This window comes from Lineus longissimus, chromosome 10 (assembly GCF_910592395.1).
Source record: "Lineus longissimus chromosome 10, tnLinLong1.2, whole genome shotgun sequence".
Classification (NCBI taxonomy): Eukaryota; Metazoa; Nemertea; class Pilidiophora; order Heteronemertea; family Lineidae; genus Lineus; species Lineus longissimus.
In genome coordinates, this window is record NC_088317.1 from 6,213,076 (window position 1) to 6,236,874 (window position 23,799).

Genomic DNA, 23,799 nt, shown 5'->3' on the forward strand with positions numbered 1-23,799 from the left:
CATACACGTCCCCTTCTTCTTGCTCAACTGACAACATAACTCGCCGTCATTCCGGTAAGCGATGAAGGTTGAACAGGCCGGTTTTCTCCCACAGTGTATCGTACATTTTATGAGGGAAATAACGAACTGTCTCCCTAGATCGGGCTCCAGTAAAATCATGTATGAGACGAGTCTGCTGAATATTCCCTGCATCATTTGGCATCGTGTTCAGATGATCGGTCAGAACTAATCGTCATATTCGACTAAAAGTAAAATCATTGTCATTTCCATTCAATTCCAAGTGATAACCACCCTAGAGAATCAATTCCCCAGATTGCTGAGAATCAGGCAGGCCTTCCAGTTTGCCGAGCTCGCCTGTCCTGGGAAAGTAAGAATTTATTCAAAAAGTGTGAAAACTGTGCTGTTGGAGTCTTTCAACGAAATATCATTGTGCTCATCTGGTAATAACGTTCTTCAAGTATGATTTGTATCGAATATAAAGAAAAACGTACTTCCGCTTTGTCATGTGGATAGCAAACAAATTTGAAAATATGCATGGACTGATTTTGTGTGTACACCACAGAATAGTCCGCTGGTTGATTTACCTCGAAATAAAGTGCATACGATGTGATAATGTTCATGTTACTTGATGGACACAGTTTATTTTGGAAGATTTACTAATGAGCGCACATTTTGGCTGTTTTTTCTTGTGATGACACTAACCGTGTCATATCAAGTCTGCGGATATAAGCACGAATTTGGCAATACATCAAAGTCGTTTCGTCCAGCTTCAAGTAATGTCCTCCTTAAGGCCCTGCTGCTTTCGGTACAGAAAGCGCTCTAGAATACCCACCTGCTGAGTAATTGCTTTGTAAATACCAATATTGATTGATTAATTGATAATACGTAGATCTGTACAATTTCTGCAATGGTGTACTAGATACTAATGCACGTGATACCTGAGAACATCGTCCAATAATCGGGATTATTTGATCACCTTGTCGGGCAATAAGGTCCTCTTAGTAACCTTCAATCTGCCTGGAGACTGAATATTTCCATCAGCGACCAGTGGTTCAGAGAGAGTATCCTTTGATCTGCTTGGAGAGTGAATATTTCTATCAGCGACAACTAATTACAACAAATAAGGGACGTCTATTGCGACCAAATCCCTAGCGTCGGTCAAATGGAAAAGGTAGCAAGTCGCACCATTTATGACAAAATTAAGTTTGTTAAACTTACTAGCTATCGTTCAGCGACAACTTATTTCAAGTAAGGGACGTTTATGAAAGAACTATCTGACATGATAGCAGCCCGAGTTTAAGCATCAGACGTCGATAGCACTTCCATTCAAAGTCTAACAATACAACTGGCTCGACGACCGATTTTAGTCGCCGGAAACTATTATCGGTAAAACGTGAAATCATGATTCAATCGATAACATCGACAATGCTAAGTAGCAATAGTACTGTGATGAATAATCAGATAAAATGGGTTTTACTCGAACATACCAAATATTTCTAAAATCTCAGTTTTTGTGGGCTGAACTTCAACCCCCTAGAAGAAAACGGGGAAGAAAAAGGACAGGAGGGCAGTGGTGGTTCCTCCAACCAGACTCAACAGGTTACCAAACTTTGGGATGGTCTCGGCCACGAACAAGATCGCACACGTAAAGAGTGTTCGTATTACGATTCTCTTGATGCCAATTTTTGAAAGAAATGAGGACCTACCATCTTGAATTGTCCAATGCTTTCGGAAAGGTAATTTTTATGTGCTCACATGAGAAAGAGAGATCCTGAAGAACAACCCTGAGTTTGAACTTGAGAATGAATGTTCAGGCAGTGTTGAAAGTACCAGTAATCACCTGTACACTATAATACATTAGGTACTTAGGTACTTACTTTGTGGTACTTTCAGTGCTCCTTCAATTTCCTGTAGCACTGGGTTGATGACGATAACGAACTCAAAGAGTAGGTGTAAAGTAAGAAGAATCTGTGCGACGTAGAGAAGTGGTCCATTGGCAACCTCGTACAGGGAGGCTATAACGTTGTCGTCTACCCCGATGCCCAAGACAAATTACCCCGCCATGGCGACTGGTAAATACATACAAAGAACCACTGAAAAAAGAGAGCAACATATCGGCATTGCAAAATAAAGTTAAATTAATTTATCATCCCTGAAACAACAGGAAACTGACCAATTTGGATATTAGGTCAGGGCTTGGTTTTGTAGTGGACAGCGCAGCGCTCCTGGGACAGGTTCAACGTAAGACTATTTCATTGAAGGGAGTCTGATAGATAAAAGGTCACTTTGGCGACTCTACTCTTGGTCTCTATGCTGTTATGAGAACGACTCCTTTCGGTAAGCACTACCAATGTGGCGTTGATTTAACCCACATGTGTAAGCGATGTATACGGATTTGGAGAACTTGTCCTGTTCCTTCATGTCGTGTTGTATGGACAACAGGACAGGGTGGTTTCCGTAGGCGAAGAATATGGTCCCCAGTGACATCAGGGCAGGCTTAATATCGACAGGGTTGTGGTACGCCTCGATCAAGTCCCTCGCCATAATGATTTTGGCGACTATGCAGACGCAGGCGATTGCGGTAGATGCCAAGGCTGCGATTGCGATGTGCCTGCGGAAGGTGGATGAAAGCATGGTCAGGGATCTGAAGTTGATAAATCGACTAACACGGTGCCTAGTTGAATGAATATACCGCCTACAGGCCACAATCGACTCGCCCAAATCTTTACTCTAACGAATTTTAGAGGGGTGAAATGCACTCCTTACACCCCTTAATTTCACCAGCCACAAAATATCGGGCTGGTCTGGTCTGTTTCCAGAAATCTATTCCCGACGCAACAGGGTAGTATCGGTTAGACATCGTGACTGAATTCCCCCAAGAATATGACCATTTGCTGGAAAGCTGTCTTCTGCTTTTCCTTCTGCAAAATTCCGAGTCAGCACGGGGGTCAGTACTAAAGTACATTTGGTTTCAACATTGTCTGTATCTTTGCCTCTTTCAATAATTTTGACTCTGGTTAGATCTTCATTTTATGAAATATCTGCAAAATATAGCTAGAGCCATTGGACAATATGGGAAGAGCAAAATCACAAGGAAATCATGTAATTTCCTCACCACATGTCCTTTGGACTCTCAAGCCAAGTGGGAGGCGTGAGAACAGCCACGATGATGATTATCCAATAGCAGAACGACACGTGTACACCGACGTCAGCGAGCAGTTCCTGAATGATTTCCGCCGCTAAAAGAACGACATGCCACTGCCGGCCATGCCCCCAATGATGAACACGACGGCACCGGGAACGGTCAGGCTCTTGTGGCTGACGATATCAACCGAGTCCAGAGGGTTCCCTTCATCGCGAGACCGGTTATCACTCTGTATGCTTGGCGCAAGATAGTCCGTCGAACCAGCCATTTCCGTGTCTTTAGAATTGTCCTCGGCCCCCATTGTGTAATTGAAATATTTTTTCAAAGAAAAAAGATGTTTCTCACGAAAAACCTTTAAATCTGGACACAGTTAGCTCAATAATTGGATGCCCACTAGAATATGAAAGAAGCGAAGTTGAAGTCTTGATCTCAAGATGAGAACCGTACTGCTTCCAATGCGATGTTTACTGCCGAAAATATTTGGTTGCAGTTCTTTCTAAAGGGCTCATGGCAGCTCTTCCTGATTACCATTCAGGCCCTTAAACAAACATAAAAATGAAAAAAAATCGATATCCACGTATGCACAATCGACCGGAAGGAAGTCTCACGTAAATTCACTTATCCCTTGTGATTGGCTCGATCAACACCGCTGAAACAAAATTCAGAGGCTGCGATTGGCCACACGAAGGGAGCGGCTTCAGTTAAACTGCTGTTGGAAGTGTCAAATGGATATCCACGACTATCAAACAATATGGAAATCTATATGTCAAACGTAATACAACGCAAATCATACTGTCTTGAGTTTTGGCCTTAATTATCCAGCAGTGACACTGTCATGACAGTTCGTTCCATTTTATGTTTAATTTGATACGGTAAGGCCGATCTTTCGTGAGAGAACAAGATAAGGCGAAGGTCAACTGATAAGCAGGTCACATCTGATTCGAGCGTCGTAAGAAAAACAGCTATTCTTACACTTTACCAGGGAGCTTTTGGCTGATAACCAAAGGTCAGACATATACGACGTACATTGTCTAAATGGATCATTGATTAAAAGTGAATGACCAGTCTACATGTATTTTGGGGCGGTCTACACTCTCTGTCACGCTTCGAGTTCTGTTTTGTGAAATCATGTCAAATGTTTCTGGTTCAATGACCTAGACTACCACACATTCGTTCAAACATGGCTGACGGTTGTTCAAAACATGGCGGACGGGCGTCTGTGTTTTCTAACTTGGCCGCTAGGGTTTTTAGGAGTGCATGTCAGCTTTGATCAACGCCATGTTTTTCTAATCTGAGAGAGTAGTAACGGGAGATTATGCAGGACAGCCACTAATGATAATATATGTATATTTATCATGTGATTGAGAAGTGAAAATACCACCACTTTGTCCCAACTTACGGATGTATATATCTCTGGCGACCATTCCACAGAAACCATGTCATTGGCTCCCGCTCGTCCTTCCTTGGACTGGAGAATATCTTCACGACTGTTTTAGGCATGAATTTATCATGTTCCAGCAAATTCCGTTCATTCGGTTCTGTTCCGTTAGTTCGGTGAGGCCTCCAGGCGGTATATTCCAACTCGTTCGAAGTGAATTTTGGAATCCTTCTTCGTGGTTTCAAGAAACGCAATGTGACCGTTTTTTAATTTTTGGAAATCTTTCTGCTATTTACCTGTTATATTGAAATTGCATGCAATACTTATCAATCCTAATAATGGTTTTTTTCGTTCGTTGTCATGACCATCCCGGGAACAACCCAATAGCAAGCCAAAAATTGAAAGAAGGTTACCGGAATGCCGACCGAATGCATTAACCGTGAAAATATCATTCGCTACCGCTACCGCAGTTAACGTTATGTACGCGTGAGGTACACGTACCTTTGAAATTGGGATATGATGCTTCGTCATGGCATAACCGCGGCTCCGCCTGTACCATTGAAAAAACAACGCACCACCTTTTATCAGAACTGATACCAGGTCACCTCCCGGTGAAAAAAATAGGTCGAACGTTTTACTAAATTGGAGTCGTATACCATGTGTAAAACCGATAGTTATCCAACGACCAGTTATATTATATACAGTGGTGTACACCGTGGTTATCAGCAGTTTATCGAATTTCGAACAGCCAATGACAGCTTTTCCATTGGTGCCAAATTGCCCGTAAAGTGCAAACAAACGACGTTGGACATGCACTTGAAGACATGTTTCAGAGATCGGTGAGATACAGTGACCTTTGATTTCACCCGTGACGTAGTTATACAGATAAAAGCTAAAAACACTCCCTTCCTCTTTTAAAAGGTTCAGATTCTTTCCAGTGTTCGTGAACGACATTTCATAATTCACAGCAAGGAATGCCGTTTTGTATAATAGTACGTAATTTACACCTACCGATCGATAAACTTGAAGCTTACTGGTTGGAGACTCATCGTTTTGTTTAAGAGACACCAACTCACCAGATAATAGCATAAATACCTATGGTGAACGGAGGCAGAATGGATCCTCTGCTGTGAAGATTATAACGAAGGGACGGGAAGTTCTTTGGAGAGAATGCATGCAGTTGTAAGAACTGTTAAACGTCACCGATAGCTTTGACTTTGAATGCCATGGAAAGATTCCCTTAGGGTACATGTAACTTGCCATGTGTGACAGTTCATTTTAGCCCCGCAAATTAGGAATAGTCTGGCTTGATTGAAGAATCCCTTGTCGGCAGCCATCGTACTGCCGAGCAGTTACCCCGAACATTCCCGAGCATAAATTATGACACGCGAAGTTTTCCGATTGCATCATGACTAACTGACTAGAGAGAAGCATCGCCGCACTAAATATTTAGAGTCTAGACGTTAACTTCATATAAATGAACTGATTCCAAGAGAACCTGGCGATTCTTTGAGCCGGAAACTTGAACATGGAAAATGTTGCCAAATTTGTTCAACAGAATTTGTATCCATTTTAGTCGCCGTTTAAACTTAATATCAACAGTTAACTGTTTAAGTTTCATTTCTAAATTTGGGGTGATGTTTTTTGTTTGTGCGCACACAACTTGAACTGCATGCTTGATATGTACATTCAATGCGAATTTAGAAATAGGCAGTGCAAATGCAATTTGAGGATTGCCAAATACATAAATAAAGTTCTCATTGGGTTGCTTCAAGGTCATAATCTGATTTTGAACTTCATGTATCGGATTCAGAGAATAAAGCTTCGAAATCATGTTGCCTGTTCTCATTTGCTTTGAAAAAATGACAAGGTATTTCAAGAAGGATTGTGGAACAGTAATAGCTGAGTGAACTCCTCGCAGGTAAAACGAGTAGAACGTAGTGAGTCTAAGGACTGTTTCAGGGCTGTGTATGACTGAAATATTGAAGAGTGTCACCTCCTGGTCGCCGGCCACTGGGGAAAGCAAAGCGAAGTGTGTCTGTAGGTGGCAGTACAATTACCTGGCCTTTTTCAGATATAATAAAACAATTGCTCTGGTGGAAATGTTTGATAAAACAAAGCTACGAGTATTTGCCGTCGGATATGTGAAGACTGAGCCTGATTGGTCCCGCTATGTTGTTAAGCACCTATTTTCTCGGTAAAACAAAAACGACGTAATGTCTTCGTGGAAAACTTATCACTGGTTTAGACATGGACACGAAGGAATGGTTGGTCTTTAGAAATAATGGAAACTTGTACGCGAAAGTTCCTAAAATTTGCTCACTTGCCCCTTGTAAGAAGAATGAGCAGGAGAGTTTCATATTGACCGTGTTTGAATATATCGAAGTCAAAGATCAGGGACAGGTGGTACTTCATTTCAAACGGCCTAATAGGAAGAGCTGGCGTTTTTCATTCTTTCATTATCCGTACAGTGGCGTCGGCAATAATGGTAACCTAAACCTTAAAACGAGGCGCTGGGTCGTCGGCCAGTGGCACCCTCGTTACAACTTGAAATTCAACACGTGTGATGATCCGTCTACTGGCGAAATCTATATGATGATCTACTCATCCTATCTAGAAGTTTACCAGATCAGACGAGCAGATGGCTACAGAAAGGTGACATCGAGAGCGATATCGAAGTGGGTTATGTTTGGCGCAATGGTCTTCGACAATATAGGACACCGCATTATATTAATGGCAAATGACAAGGCGAACTTGTGGTACTTAGTTGGGATCCCATTGACATGTGACGGCAACTTTCTTCCAGTAATATCTGGGCTGAAACTCTCCGAGTATAAGACTCCCTATGCGCGAAGTGAGATCATTATATCTGTGAATATCTGGGCAGATTTAGCCTTCGACCCGAGCGGATTTTTGCTTGCTACAAGTTTCGAGAGACGAAAACCGATTGATATTTATCGTATTACGCCTGATATCTACTGATCGAGAAAAAGGACCGAAACTGTTTTTCCACTTAGCAGTAATACGTGTACTAAAAGTACATAATACTGTTAATTCCCAGTCGTATTGCTGTCCACAACAAAATAAGACCGTGTAAAACAGCGCTTGTTGCTGCAGTAGGCCTACCCATGGAGGCATGTCCGATCAGCTAGATAACACCTTATTTTGAACCAAATGCGAGATACCTGTATTTTCGGTGTATTCCTGTTTCGCCTATTCCTGTTTCGCCTATTCCTGTTTCGCCTATTCCTGTTTCGCCTATTCGCCTATTCCTGTTCCGCCTAATTCCTGTTTCGCCTATTCTTGATTCGTCTACTTCCTGTTTCGCCTAATTCCTGTTTCGCCTATTCCTGTTTCTCCTATTTCCTGTTTCGCCTATTCCTGTTTCGCCTATTCAAATGTATTGCTAGCCTCCCCACATACGCAGCTCAGGCCAAATGCGTTTTCCAACACAGAGGTCTCTCACCTGTTGGAATGGCCTGAGGATCATCCCCGCTTCCATGACTGCAGATTGTGCCCCGGGTCCTCTTTGTCCGTTCCTTCCTTTGATTACTCTGTTTCAACGTGTGGCAAGATATTAGGTAGGCCCTGCTGGCGGCATCCTCCCACCTGTTTCATGTCTCTCACATGTCTCCACCGACCTGTACCACCACAATCAATATTTCTGTTATGAAAAACCAAGTGACAATTCTACATTGAGAAGTACCAGTACAATAATGGTGTATTTGCTGCAATCAATACCAAACATGTAATCGTGTCCTACAAGCGCCAGATGGAGTTTCTACAGAGTTGTGCGCTGTATGCATTAGTCGTGATGTGAAGGGGCGGACAAGACCGTTGTGTCAATAGCTTCACTTGGTTTAACGCCAGTAGTCTCGTCAACTGACGTCGTACCACCAGGAGGCATATCTCACCAGATTATGCTGATAAAGGGAAAGCAATCTACAAAGCAATGGTCTTTTGGACTGGATATTGATATAGAACTGCCAGTCATTCATATGTGTGATGTGCAATGATCCAGAAATTACATTTTGATCGAATTTATGAAGACACCATAGGCCTATAACATGGATAACAATGTACAAAACATCAACACGGTAAGTGGCAGGGTTATCGTCTGTGTTCTTTGTTTAGACTTATCATGCTTATTGTGAATATATTATTGAAAAGTTATTTTCAAGCGCAGCTTACCTAATTTAACTTCACCCTTTATATTTTAAAATGTCTTCGACCCATTAGGCGGCCGTTTTACCTGGGTATAGCAGTCGGTAACGTCGCTTTATCCATGTTATTCCGATAGGAATTCACTACTAGCAGCTAGGTGACAGGTAGCTCTAAATCGATCACGTTCGTTCTTTCAAAAATTTATAACTCACTTTTAGAACTTCCTAATATGTAAATACATACTTGATATAAATTTCTACGAAAAAAACAATTCGAGTCCATTTTATTCGCGCTGGTGTGTCCAGTTACTGGGCGGGGCACATGTGAACTATGCAATGGTCTTCTCTCATCACATGCAGCCGATAAATCTAAATGTCGCACATATTTCGTGAATCCTCAAACAGGAATACGATATATCGGATTGATCACAAGACGTTCACCTGGCAGTTCCGATGTACAACTTGTTTCATGCTTATTGCCAATGCAGAAAGCGTGTCCTTTTCATTTCGGAAATAGGCATTGCCTCGATCAGTGAAATGCCAATTTAAATGAAACGAGGGAGACACTAAATTATTTCCTTTCGTGATTATTTGGACATGTTCGCATGCTGTTGTAATAAACGCCGTTCGTGTGCATTGTATTTTCTTGTTGCAGGTGTAATTAAATAAAAACTTCTTTAGTGTAGTCACATTATGCACACGAGAAACTTGGCTTTTATATTATTTGTATATCAGTCTACACAACGACGTTGTTTAAAGTTATATTCAATGCGTATATTTACACAATATTCATTGCATCGAAACTCAGATTATATTTTCAAATTTCTAAACGAATTTTAATAGTTGGTATTTAAAGGCAGCACATATATTTAATGTGATAACACAGGCTGCTGTTTTAGCTGAGTATAAACCAACAGGGAAAAGGCACGGAACGGTGAATCTTGTAGGCTGCATATTCTACATTGCCAATATGACCAATCCTCATAGAGGAGGCGCTTAATTGATCGACATGTCATTCCAACATCATGTGGACGTGCGTTATGTAATGTGTTCTTAGTGCTAACCCCGCTAACCCTTACCACGCAATCCTGGTGTCCTGATAAGTCGGGCCGCAAGTACTATTTTCCAATTGCACTATTTTTGTTGTTAATTAAGCCAATCAGGACAATCCCATGCCGTAATTGCCGGCCATAAACTGCGAATGTAGGTAATAAAGGCACTGGAAAAAAAGGCACTGGAAAAAAGGTACAGAAAAAAAGGTACTAGGTAAAAAAGGCACTGGAAAAAAGGCACTGTAAAAAAAGGCACTAGGAAAAAAAGGCACTAGGAAAAAAAGGCACTGGAAAAAAAGGCACTGGAAAAAAAGGCACCAGGTAAAAAAGGCACTGGGTAAAAAAGGCACTGGAAAAAAGGCACCAGGAAAAATGGCACCAGAAAAAAAACGGAATAGCCTATTTTCAGTACCCTCCGACCAGAAAAACTAGCTTGGATAGGCAGGGAATCCTTATAAAAAATGATACAAAGATCATCCGATTTGGTCGAGTAGTTTAATCAAATTAGATTCAGGGTTCCCTCACCAATAACCTATTTCTACAAGATACAATAGTTTATCACAAGAGTGTCAAAAAGTAAGCGACGATGCTAAGACATGATGACATGAAATCACCCCCGGAGCTCACCCATGTGAACTAAAACGGGTTGGGGCAGGTTTGCAGGTTTTTACCTAGAGAAAAAAACTAACAAAAAAACACATACACATATAGAAATGCACGGGGGGGGGCACCTCATATGAATTTTGGGCCGAGGTGAATTTTTCACCTAGAGATTTCCTGGTGCCTTTTTTTCCAGTGCCTTTTTTACCTAGTATAGTGATTTCCTAGTGCCTTTTTTTCCAGTGCCTTTTTTCCTAGTGCCTTTTTTCCTAGTGCCTTTTTTTCCTGTGCCTTTTTTTCCAGTGCCTTTTTTACCTAGTGCCTTTTTTCCGTACCTTTTTTTCCAGTGCCTTTTTTTCCAGTGCCTTTATTACCGTCTACCATAAACTGGGGCCTTATTCACCAACTTTACGCAAGCTACTTGCGTGCCCGCAAGTGGCTTGCGTGCACGCAAGTCGGATTCATAAAGCAGGCGCAAATTACGAGCACGCAATTTTTTACGCATCTCCCCCCCGCAGCTTGCGGATCTGAAATATCTCCCGCAAATCAGATGAGTGCACGCAAAATGGCTGTCGCATTGCTGCTCGAAGACGAAAACAGGAGGGCTTTACGCCGAAATCGCATCATTAGGGACCGTATTCATCCTTTGGAATTGTACGATGACGTAGACATGATCAAACGATATCGCATGCCACGACATGTGTTGCTTGAAGTGGTGGACATGATAGGGAATGACTTAGACCATCCCACACGGCGAAACGATGCGATTCCTCCCACGTTACAAGTACTGTGTGCATTGCGATACTTTGCCAATGGAAACTTTCAGTATGTGAGTGGTGACCTCTGTGGCATTTCTCAGAGCTCGGTTTCCCGTATAATTCTGAGGGTAGCAACTGCCCTCACTGCAGTCGCTCCAAACGTCATTACCTTCCCTAGACATCCAGATAGACTACAAGCCATTAAAGAAGGCTTCTATAGTCCGCGTCGTCGCATTCCTAATGTGATCGGTTGTGTTGATGGAAGTCTTGTGCCAATCGTGACACCATCATTACATGAAGATGCATATGTTTCAAGAAAGCATTCTCATGCAATAAACGTTCAGGGCATATGTGATAGTGACATGAAGTTCACAAATTTGGTAGCCCGATGGCCTGGGGCTACTCATGATGCATTTATCTGGAATAATTGTCACCTTAGCACACGTTTTGAGCATGGAGAATTTCCCGTTGGCCAGCTGCTCGGAGACCGTGCATATCCGCTGCGCCCTTGGCTTCTTACCCCTATCCAGCACCCTAGAGACGAAGCGGAAAGGAGTTATAACAGGAATCACAGAAGGACTCGACAGAAGATTGAAGGGATATTTGGCAGATGGAAAATGAGGTGGTTATGCCTTCACCGAAATGGTAAAACTTTCCGTCATTCTAATTTTTCTTACTAGTTTGAATATGTTTCTGTACAAAGGATGACCCAATAAAATGTCCAAATCCATTAGCTTTTGGACATTTTATTGGGTAACCCTGTAGTTTAGGCGCAAGCAATTAAACAGATCTTCGTGCAAATGCTCAACTGCGACGTAAATTTTCATCAGTTTATTATTAAGTTTCACTTATGAGTGTCGAAGGTGATCACTAGGTTTTTACCAGCTGATCTTTCTGCAGCTATACAAAAAGTACTTTTGAACAGTATATTTTTTTAACAAAGGTGTTGAGAGCATATGCGTCATCTTCACCAAATTAACCGATACGGTTTGTGCCCGAACTAACAATCTTCGACAAAAATGCAGTTTTCTTTATTTCTTATTTCAGGTGGAGCTCTAACACTGAGACCAGAGAGATGCTTAAAAGTCATTACTGCTACAGCTGTTTTGCAAACATATGTGAGGAAAATGGTGTGCCCCTTCAGCCTAATGCACCCCCAAATGTGGACGACAACCCAGACAATGACGTGAACCCTCCTCTTCCGAATAACCCAAACGATGGTGAAATAATAAGAAATGGGATAATCAGAAACCACTTTGCAAATTAAGGTCGAATAGCATGATACTGATGTATCTATACAGGGTGTCTCAGAAAGTTGGTCGGGTTCAACAGTTTCACATATTTATTTCTTATCTTCATTCGACAAATCATTTCAGTAAAGTGCAAATTTACTATTATATCGTTTGTGTATTAAACTGAAAAAAGTTTTCATATTCCCCATTCGGTTCCCCCACTTTATAACTCCCTAGGCGTAAATTTTCGATTTTACCTAAATACATTACCGGCAAACTTTCTGGGACACCCCGTATAAGCATGATAATTCTTCATTAAGAAGTAATCATTAAATCGCCTTTGAACCTTCAAACTTTCAAATACCGTAAAACTGTGCCTTATGGGGGCTAGTTTGCCACATGCAGATAACAAAATCGCGTCCATTTAAAAAGAAGCTATTCCATCAACAGTACTTTATTTTATGTTCTAATCAATGAGTTTAATCAAAAATAATACTGTTGATAGAATAACCATTTTAAAAAAACTACGCAATGTCTTTCATGTTCATCTTGTTTATGTCACCAAGTAGCCCCCAAAAAGGCAAAGTTTTAATATTTCCAACACAAGTTAGTGATGAAACACGAAACTAGTTTAAGTTCACATTTACTTTAATTAACTGTATGTACTAGAAGTACTATTATAGCTGACACAGTTGAAAGCTGGGAAATTTATTGGTGTCGTGTACATCTACAGTTAGAAAGATGATAAGTTAGTGAACTCGTCTGATGTGGTACATGTATGGCTAACAGCAGGGCGTTTCACTCTGTGCTCATCGGTGGAATGACGAGTTGCCGCGTCGCGTTCTTGTTGCCAGCGTGCCTCGTCAATACGGAGTCGTCTCATCTCTACGTCAAGACGTCGTTCCTCCAACTGGAGTCGTTTTTTCTCGACATCCAACCGCTCCTTTTCAATTGCGAGCAATTGCTCCGATACTACTGTAGTACCAGCATGACCAGTGGTTCTTTTGTTTCTGGCGGATGTTGATGGGATGGGAGACGGAGTTCTCTGTCTTTTGGATGTAGCCGTAGATGTCGACCGTGGCCTATGACTTTGAGCCAATAAGTCATAATCGTCTTCGGTAACCGCCGAGTCAAACATGTCCTGTAAAAAATGCATTTTATGTTCAGTTTTGATAAAGCCTCTATAATCCGGACTATGCCCAAGTGTTCTTTGTTGTGGAAGCCTTTTCATGTTATTTGCTTGTTCTATTGAGTTTAATAAAAAATAAAGTGTTTTGATTGTTGTTTATAAATGTTGAACTTCTTTCCTTCTTTTTCTAATTTACTGTATCATCGGCTTGAGAAAAAGGAGAGTAAACAATAAAAAAAGTTCGCCTAAAGTTTGCCTTTCATCACACGCAATGAGGTCTTTATTGGGTGGGATGAATAAAAACTAGTAAATGCGTTTACTTCATTTCTGCTGTACAAATGTATAAGGCTTCACTGTGTAAAACTGAAGTAAACGCATTTACTAGTCGTTATTCATCCCACCCATTAAATCGGTCACCTTTTACTTACCTGAGTTTCGTCATCAGTGTCCTCCTCGTTCTCTTGAACCAGAGTTGTTGGCTTTCTGGCAACTGGTTTATCCTTTGGTACATCCGTATCTATCCCACCATCAATTCCCTGGGTTCGTATAACCCCCAGCAGGCCGACAATCCGGTTCTCGACGTCCGTTAGTTGTTCGACAGGCGTATCCTTTAACGGCACATTACCAGTTTCGTTCACAGTCTTTTTAATACCAGTGGCTTTTCTCTTGGTTCGTGTTTTAAGATCCTCCCACTTCTTTTTAATTTCGTCTACAGTCCGAAGACATGTCGATGCAGCATTTACGTGATCGGTGATCTTTTTCCACGTTTCGTTTTTCCTCTGCATAGTCACAGAATCACCGAACTTCCCGTTTATTATGGAGTAGTATTTTTCAACATCACTCAACAGCACCCTTTTCTCTGTTTCCGAAAAATTCGCCTTTCGTTTCTGCTTGGCAGAAGACATGACTCAATAATGTAGGGCTATACAGTACCGTAGGCCTAAGACACGGCGATTACCCTGCTTACCGCAAAATAGTTACATGCAGAATGGCCAATTCTTAGAGGCATTCACGGTTACATAACCATTTGCGCGGTCACTTATACTGGCGTGGACAACTTAACATTGTGTCTAGTTTTGTGACTACGACGCAACGCAAGTTGCGGTTCCCCGCAACTGTCAGTTGCGTGCACGCAAATTTGCTTGCGTTGCGTGAAGTTGGTGAATAAGGCCCCAGAATGGTTATCTGAATAGACAAATGTAATTTTCGATTGTTTGCTGACGAGTTATAAGAAATAATCGCAGCATGTTGTCTTCGTATGATTTGATGGTGTGCATCACTCTGCCCCGACGGTGTAGTAGTGCTGTTTGATAGAGTTAGGGTTAACTGTCAGATCAATACTCACTTGGAAATCTGGGTATCGGCCGCCTGTGAACATTCTCCAAAAAACAGACATGATATGCAAGCATATTATTTCTGCTAGTATCGGCGTCCATATTGCACGTGTATTGCATGTGCGATACACACGAATGTACGCAGCAAGAACGCTCGAACAAAATATATCGGTCGCAATTTCCTGAAAATCTTCGAGTCTTTTAAATGCAACTAACGAGAATATTTATTCCTGTTTATAGCGAGAAGTCAGTCAAAATAAAAGGATATGTTTATAGATTATTTTGCTTTCATGCAGCCTTGCAACTTTATTGCATACATTTTTGCTGCTGAAATACTTTTCGGGAATGTAGAATGTTTAGTGAGATCTATCAGTCTTTATATATAGCTGTGATAACAATTGCAGTAAATCTTTGTCCAGAATGATAGATATAAAATAGTCACCGTTTTAACTATGCATCAGTGCACATGTCAATATGATGCATATTGGAGCAGAAATGCTGTCTTAATACTTTGATGGATGATGGTCCAACAATTTTTTTATATATCATGGCACACTCGTGATTTACTGTTACTTTGCAGCCTGTTTTGAACTCATATTGATTTCCTCAAAGTGTATTGCCCTGGTCCTAGGAAAATGCAATGTTTGGGACGTAGTCACCATACATGTTATCTTGACAACCACACACTCAAGTACAGTATGTGGGTATTCACCCAAGGGGACGAAGTACTGTGCACATCATGGTCTATGCCATCCTGAGCTTCAGGTTTTTGATACTCCTACGTCCCATACAAAACCCTGAGAAAATCCATTAAAATCGACAGCGAAGGGTGGCTGTTCTGATAACCTGATACACTGTGCGTAATGTATGTATATATAGTGTTTTATATGACAATAAAATGTATATGAATAAAGTTTAAGATAATCCTATCGTTAAATCGTTTCATACTTCATCGATTCTATGCTGTTAAACATTGTGTAGACGTGTAATTGTGTTTTAATTAAGTAATGAAATAAATTTGCAGCGGGGTGCGCGCAATACGAAGGAACAGCACTGAAAAATTCAGAATTTTCATAAATACCCGGATGTTCTACAAATAGCAGCTAATGAAAATACGCGTTTAATGGCGCTGATTGACCTTTGACCCTCGCAAACATGTGGTTTTATCTGTCATCATGGCGTAGTAGTGTTTACATTTTTTCGAGGACTCTTTTTTGACACAACCAAAACATCCTTTCCATTCATACTGGACTTAATTGCCTTTCTCTGAAAGTCAGTTAACTCTAAAACGTGAAATATTTCGCATATTTTCTTCTCTATCCGATCAAATTCTACAAGCGACGCCATCTTTGAAATTTAACTAACCTACCTCGGACCCGAGCCCTATGGCGCAAAAGACTATACAATTGATAATGCATCTGAGAGCATTAATTCCTGGGTCCGTGGTTTACGAATTTTCAAGACTCAAATACAACCGACGCTCTGATTGAGCGCTTTTTTTCTACCGCTACAATCCGTCTGAAGGGCATGGATTTCCCCAGGGGTTTGTAATAGCGAGAGCTGGAGCATATGGAAAACCACTGGGTGCCGAGGATGGGTCTATGCCCCTGAATTTTGTCGATAAACCTGACGATCAGCGATAAACGCGCAGAACGAAAACAACACTGTCGAATTTCAGAAACCTTCAGAAAAGTCCATCGGACCACAGCGAATTTGAGGTCAGTTGCATGTTTTGGAGCATGAATCTGTCGGCATATAAGGTAGTTGTGATATGCAAACTGTGTCGACGCTATCAATCCGGTTACACATAGGCCTATTACACCTATAGAACAGGCCCTTTGTACATGAGACAATGAGTACCCGCTGATCACAACTTGTCAGGTTTCATAACGTTTGTGGTCGTAATTCTCACCGCTTATCAATAAGAGAAACCATATGGGTGTAGTAGAACTGTTGCAGACATTCAAGATCTTATAAGCTCTCTTTCAAAGAGAAAAATATTAAGAGGTAATGCATAATCGAGAATTCGCGCTCGTATGACTTTGTTACTTTGATGAACACGATCACGCTTACAAGACACCAACAGGTAAGTATATGGCAGTTCGTTGGGGAAGGATGCTGGATCGCGGAGTTGTAACCCTATCAAGCTAATATCGGTCAACCTGGAATTTGACAAGCCATCCAGGCGGTGGCGATTCATGAGTCACAATCCAGGAAATCCAGCACTTTTTTGAATACCCAACTACATGCCCCATATCATACTCTCTTCTCGAGTCGAGTCTCTCTTCGAGTCGATTTCGAGTCAGTTTTCATAATTAAAATTACATGTAGCGATATTTCTCGATTTTGGCGTCGAGACTCACTTTAGGCACTACTCTCTGCCAGTTATTTTAAAAAGATATACATACATAATTTTTGTTTTTAAAAGTCCTTCAATATCCAATGTTAGGAAACTCCTCGATTACAGCAGTTGATCGAGTCACTATAAATCAGGCAAGCCTTTTACTATTTTGAAAAGAAGTATATATGGCAGACTTCTGGACTGATGAACGTGAAGACCGTCTCATTGAGATTTGGCATATTTCGATCAGTTGGTTGATGCAATCGTATAGTGTAGACACTCTCGTCGTACTACTTATTCATCGCAAGCTTCCCAGCCGATGAGACTGTTGGGTCGCAACATGCAGAATCGTATAATGTGGCCAGGCCTTAGGCTTTCGCCGACCTGATCGCCATTAGATCCCACGAATTACGAATCCGTAACATTTAGCTCCGAAGTAACCCACGCTAAGTAAAAAAAACTACCAAGAGGTCTGTAGAGTTAGCGATATCCGACAACAGCCTAACATGATCATCCAATGTTGTGTTATGACACTCGAGAGTGATATCAAACACTCGGCCTTTAATCTGTATCAAAAACAAATAATTAAAAAATTGTGTATGCTTAGAATGATATTTATTAGAGATAATCGAAAGGATACACATTTAACCAATGTGTTTTTCATACATTGGTATTTGCTGGTACATATTGCAGTTACTAGTACAGAAAAATAGAGGAATATGGGTCAGTGGTTAGAGTATATGGTCTAGCAATAGCCGTACGCTGACTCGGATGCGTCGACGTAACACCAGGGTTTACCAGCCGATGCAACCTCCGTACACGCCTCATAAGTGGAGCCTTTGTAGTTGAACGGGAAGAGACAGTTACCAGCGGATGTCGTCACGTCTGAAACGAAAGGATTTTGTTATTACGAGAACAGCTTAAAGGTAGATTGTGCTGACAAACCATGCTATAATGTTGGCGAGATTATTATTATGATATAGTACCACAGGTACGAACAAATTAATAGAACCAGAGTTCTCATTTTTCACGATTTCTTAACAACACATGACAAACGTTTTCGGCTAGACCTGTCCAGCCATATTCAGGTCATAATGAAAGACAAAGCGTACAATACAGATATTTATACTGCCAGTTCACAAACAAGCATAATAATAGGATTGTGTGGGCAGATGTGTGAAAGGCAGAATAATAGAATAATTACACCGTAGTATATGTACATGTTTAAGTAAACATTCAGGAAGAATGCAGACTCAAGCTGTGATTATTGTCTATTTTACGGTGGTCTGTTGCTTTGATAAATAATGCTTCTTTGATTCTTCATTGGAAGTCGGTGTTAGCAGTTGCTAAGATGGAAAAAGTGTTCAGGTCAGCATTCTTCCTGCATGTTGGGCAAAATTCCAAGTGGTCAGAGACGGCCAATCGACCCGAAACAAGCTCCGCCGATCTGGTTGCCAGGTGTCGCTTTGACTTACCGATGTACGACATGTTTCTATCACAGGGACACTGCAACTTGTAAACAACCTTGGCTTTTAGACCAAATGGCGTAGCACTTTTCAGGGAGAAATATCGGCTAACGTGGAACGACCGGAAAATTACCCTCACATTAACTCCAAATTAGGTCTTTCTTACTTTTCCTAACTTTTCCATCTCTTCCACATGAATATTCCATCCCTCCACTTGACCATGTTTCGCCGGCTGTCACTTGCTTTTGATCCTGCGTCAGGCATGTAGCTGAAATTATCAACAACCTAATATGTATTTTACACTCCACAAAAAGAGCCCAAAAGCACGACTACATGTAGATGTCATCATCGGATCAAAAAGACTAATATTCTTTAAAAGTGTTTCAGAATAACTATTAACCTCATTCATTTGTAAATGATTCAAGAAAATGTGATAGCTTGTAACCGATTGATATTTGAGGGACACATTATTTGGCAGACATGTTGGTTTTTCATGCGAAAGTGGATTCCAGCATGTTACCGACTTCTCTGATGAGGTTTGTTGGAATATCGTTAAATTGCAACAAACACTTCACTAGAATTTAATGTAACCGAAGAGAGAAGTTTGCAACCCTTGTCCAAAACCGTCAGAGTGACACAGCACACGTGGCAGCATAATTGTGTGGAGTAGTAGCTAGGCACTGGCACATTATTCTGTTCAACTTTAAATCCCATGACCAAGTTATCCATTAAACGATTGATTATCCTTAGCACAGAGTGTATACAAACCTATTAAATGACAATATCCCCATTTTGCATCTGTATCGTAATCTGGCGTTGTGGCGCACCATGGATTGCTGCCTGTACATCCTCCGTAGTACTTGCCGTTGTACTTAAATGGAAACACGCACTTGCCACCGGCTTTCGTATTGATATTTTCTGGAAAAAAATGATTACTGAAGTATAGTACAATTCATGCGTGTTTTTGTCTGTGGCCAAGGCAAGAAATAGGCCCTAAGCATCCTAGTGAGAAACATCAGACCGTAATGGATTACTCATCCTTGGTCGAATACACGCACGTCGTCACTTAGAAGACTAGTCGACATGTGCTCCACAACTCACACACGCACACTAGATCGGCCGCAAAGGAAAAAAGATAACCCCTTGAAGAATCTCGTCCATCAATTAATATCGCTTCAAAACGATGTTCCTTGAATTTGCTATTTGACAGTTGGAAATATTTATGTGTTTTTTTAGTTATAATACCGCAAGCAAAACTCGTCTGTAACATAAAATTCTGCAGAAAAATGGTTTTGTTTATCTCAATAGAAAGGCTCTCTTCGTTGTTTTGTATTGAAGTTAGATGATGTCCTTGGATTTTGTGAGATACCGGTATCAGAGTATAATATCCTTACCATCTTTAATTACGAAGACTTCAGCATTCTGATCACAGAAATACTTCTTCTTTTCAAACACCCAGCTTTCGCCAACTATCTTTCTCTCACCTTTCTGGGTCGTACAAGAAACTGAAAATAAATATGGTAAATCATGCGCAGCCAAAAAGCTAAAATCGCGCAATGGTTGCAACCCATTCTTTTAACTTCATCCAACTTGAGATTTGCCCAACATGTGTTGCTCTAAAGTAACAATATAACAATAAGTGCTATTTTACACATGTTTTAGGATCATGGTGTCTGTACATGCCGAAAGTACACTGTAGCATTGGTCGTCTCACCTGGACAATATCCCCATTTTGTACCATCCTTGACAGTTCCACACCAACGCTGGCCATTGTAAGGCTGACAAGATCCACGGTAAACAGTGCCGTCTAAGAACGGGAAGACACAACCTGCACCACCCCCGGTACCACCAGTTGTACTTGGGTAATCTGGAATAAATAACTTGCAAGTTAAATTGAAAGAAAACTCCTGAAATATGTATATAGCTACATGTATATAAAAGTCGCCCGATGGCACAGAACTTCTGAAAAAGGTTTTGGTTCAGACTATGAAATCATATCCTTCTCTTGAAGCCCTAAATGAACCTACCTCCAGTGATCTTGCCAATTGATCCATCAGTGTTACAAAATACCTTTTCCTTGCCCTCTGTCCAGGCGTCACCAGCCATTTTGACCAAACCAGCACTTGTTCGACAGGCAGCTAAAACAGGAAGAAAAAGATAAACCTAACTCAATGAACAAGGACCGATCAGTAGCAACAGACGAGACAGTAACTGTCATTCCTTAACTGTTAAGGAATGACCATGGTCAGCTGGGCGTGATTTATATTGATAAGGCATAACTACAACTCTGCCTATTTCTGGCACTTTCAACCCCGCCCAGAGATTGAACTCGGGTCGCTGAACAGCTTAAACTACGTTTGTAATCCTAACCGTCGGTTATATTCGTAATTGTAGCACGAATTTTTCACTTTCCCAAAAGCTAGGCAATAAACAGTCATATTATTCATTTATACCTGAGCAATAACCCCACTTTTTGTCCTGATCGTAATTCTCAGTAGTACCACACCATTTCTTATTATTTGCTCCCGGGACGCAGTCCTCCTGCCATTTTCCACCAAACAAGAATGGTATGACACAACCAGCTCCCCCGGCATTTCCTTCCGTCGTCGTTGGATACATGGGATCTGAAGAAAAAAATGAATGCAGATAGTCAACACTAACCCTCGGGCCAATATGTAAATTCACTTCTATCACATAAACATGTTTCACGGTCAACGAGATCAATAGTCTCAAAATGCCTGGTAGTTTACATCCGCACCAAAAACAAAACTGTCTATGGGGACCGCAGCTTCGCTGTTGTTGCAGCAAAAGCTGTGGAACACAACCCCGGAAAATATGAAATACTTGGACAAGAACAGCTTTGTGTCAAATTTAAAGACGTTACTTTTCAAATGACACTTCGGAAGCGCTTTGAGCAGCTGACGTTTGAAGCGCTAAGACTTGAACAGTATTATTACTATTATCATAACGCTCGGGTAAACATGGTACACAGTAATAGGGTGGTTGAGATCTGTGACATATCAAGGATCCTACATACGATTACGTATACGGATAAAACTCAGTAGAAAGAGTACGATATTTGTTTCATTTCCATCCGTATATACGGTACGGGATCTGTGATAAGTCCCTGATCTCAACATCCGCCTTGATATATTTGTGTCCATTTTGAAATGGTGCAGCTGCTTCCGTTGTTGAAGTACGGCAACGAGTGCAGGGGCAAAGATACCAATAATGCACAGCATGATATTTTGTTCTTTCTAGATACATCATCGGTTAAAACCATTTAACTTAATTAATGCTAAGCACAAATGGATACAATATAATCCATCAGATTTTTCCAGTAACTGTTTTTTTAGATTATTACCTTGATAACATTTGTTAGTTGCTCCATGCCATTTTTCTCCTGTACCACAACCTAAAAACAAAATTGAATTTTGAATAATAGCAAAAAAGGACAAAATCTAAAACCAAAAAGCTAAGTTTTAGATCGGGAATACACAGACAAAACTGCTTGTTCTGCAGTAGATTCTATGGTTTCCTTGGATCAAGGGAATGGTATCTGCCTGTTCTGTCAAAGGTGGAGCTAGTCTCTTTGCGCATGAAGAAAAGTGAGAAAAAACAAGGTAGGCGCTTAACGCATATGAAGAAAAGGAAGAAAAGGAGAAAGGTAAGGAAAACATCTCTCAAAAGTGTTTTTCTTCAGAGACTTGATTTCACAAGTCATGCAAACTTTCCGAGCTGTCTGGATGCTATCAAATTCCAGGTAATATATCAGCTAAGGAGACATAACTGATGCCTTTCTTATTGAGCAACTAATTTTTATATCAGTTTTTCTCGAAATAAGAACTGTATCTCAATAAATTCTGAAGCGACGTGTCATAATAACATCAGTTAAATTAAGGGTTAATGCCAAGATTATGTCACAAATATTGAGCAACTAATCTTTATATCAGTTTTTCTTGAAATAAAAACTGTATTTCAATAAATTCTGAAGCGGCGTGTCATTATAACACCAGGTAAATAATAAGGGTTGCTAATATTATATCAAAAATATTTGTTTGTGACACCAAGTCCTTATACTTTGCAACGGTAGATCACATATAGATAACATACAATAAATGTGCACAAGAATTGGACAGAAACCATGTATGAATTGTTATATACTCACGGTTGACACACTTGTCCATTTTCCACAACTGGTCCACTTGGCATCCTAAAGTTAAAACCATTTATTAAGTATTCAAGTGAAACGTATGCTTCATCTTCTAGTTATTCTTCTGTTCTTCATGTTCATTATTTTTTTGTTTCATAAGATGTTCTTTGACCAAACGACAAAAAACAAAGAAGTCACGATATCGAGAAGCCTCAAATTCGATACAGTCGAGCAGTGTTTTCTTAGAAATGCCAGTTTTTACAAACTTTAATTTTTGTATTTGGTTCATTTTGGAATATCTATTGTACTGAGGTCAATGCCTTATCATGAAAGTATTTTACTCACTTGGTTCACACTTTTTGCTTGCCTCGTTCCATTTGTCCGCTGGGACACAGCCTGAAATAATGACGAAATCGAATGTGGTGTCACTCTAAAGAGATACGTTTATTTAAATTTGGAAGTAAGGATTGAAATTTAAAATTGTGACCGTATTCGATGTAGAATTCATTGCTGTTCTGTAACTGGATGTAAGACAATGCTCATGCCAGATTTCACCGTGCCGGATTGTACAATAGCTGCAATATGCAATAGAATTTGTCAAAGTGTAATTTAAGCACTGGTGGATGATGCTGCGAATGTCATGATCAGACTGATACAGTGACTCGGGTGCAAGCTCTGACAGGTGAGCGTGACTGCTTCCCTATACGGATTTACCGTGGAGTGGACTCGAGAAATCGTCGGGTGGAACTTACGCTCTACGCATTTCTTTGAAGTGTCTTCCCAAAGTTGGGCAATTGAACAACCTGGGGAATAAAAGAATATCCTAACGAAAAAGTCAGAAATCCCGTAACTAAAACTTAAGGAGCAAGCAGTTGGGAGAATATGTATCACTTGATTCGATTCGAGCGATTACTTTTGTCTCCAAGAGGCCATTGTTGACAATATTGAAACTGGAGACAATATACAGTATGTGAGTCAAGAGAACAGCTGGAACGTCATAGTGTTATCTTACTTATTATTCAATGGCAAAGGGGTTAATAGAACTACT

The 23,799-nt window shown here is 40.7% G+C and overlaps 3 protein-coding genes and 1 long non-coding RNA gene across 4 annotated transcripts in view; 1 reads left to right on the plus strand and 3 right to left on the minus strand.

The window, feature by feature from the left end:
* The window catches only part of LOC135494239 (Na(+)/H(+) exchanger beta-like), a 333,142-nt gene that overhangs the window by 201,307 nt on the left and 108,036 nt on the right, over window positions 1–23,799 (plus strand). The window lies entirely within an intron of this gene.
* On the minus strand, window positions 616–4,447 carry LOC135494243 (uncharacterized). The gene is made up of 2 exons (XR_010448365.1): window positions 1,219–4,447; window positions 616–1,076 (listed from the first exon to the last, which is right to left on the minus strand). It is a non-coding gene; the product is annotated as an uncharacterized LOC135494243 (long non-coding RNA).
* On the minus strand, window positions 13,062–14,362 carry LOC135495069 (nuclear apoptosis-inducing factor 1-like). The gene is made up of 2 exons (XM_064783485.1): window positions 13,886–14,362; window positions 13,062–13,469 (listed from the first exon to the last, which is right to left on the minus strand). Exons 1-2 carry the CDS (start codon window positions 14,360–14,362, stop codon window positions 13,062–13,064), a joined length of 885 nt encoding a protein of 294 aa, XP_064639555.1.
* The window catches only part of LOC135494236 (zonadhesin-like), a 46,547-nt gene continuing 40,509 nt past the window's right edge, over window positions 17,762–23,799 (minus strand). Inside the window, exons 24-34 of the mRNA XM_064782082.1 lie at window positions 23,504–23,554; window positions 23,097–23,147; window positions 22,767–22,811; window positions 21,963–22,013; window positions 21,052–21,222; window positions 20,626–20,736; window positions 20,313–20,465; window positions 19,993–20,103; window positions 19,367–19,516; window positions 18,765–18,866; window positions 17,762–18,017 (exon numbers count right to left, since the gene is read on the minus strand). Of these exons, the coding sequence (XP_064638152.1) occupies window positions 17,878–18,017; window positions 18,765–18,866; window positions 19,367–19,516; window positions 19,993–20,103; window positions 20,313–20,465; window positions 20,626–20,736; window positions 21,052–21,222; window positions 21,963–22,013; window positions 22,767–22,811; window positions 23,097–23,147; window positions 23,504–23,554 (1,136 nt within the window). The 3' untranslated portion in view covers window positions 17,762–17,877. The remainder of the gene's footprint in view (window positions 18,018–18,764; window positions 18,867–19,366; window positions 19,517–19,992; window positions 20,104–20,312; window positions 20,466–20,625; window positions 20,737–21,051; window positions 21,223–21,962; window positions 22,014–22,766; window positions 22,812–23,096; window positions 23,148–23,503; window positions 23,555–23,799) is intronic.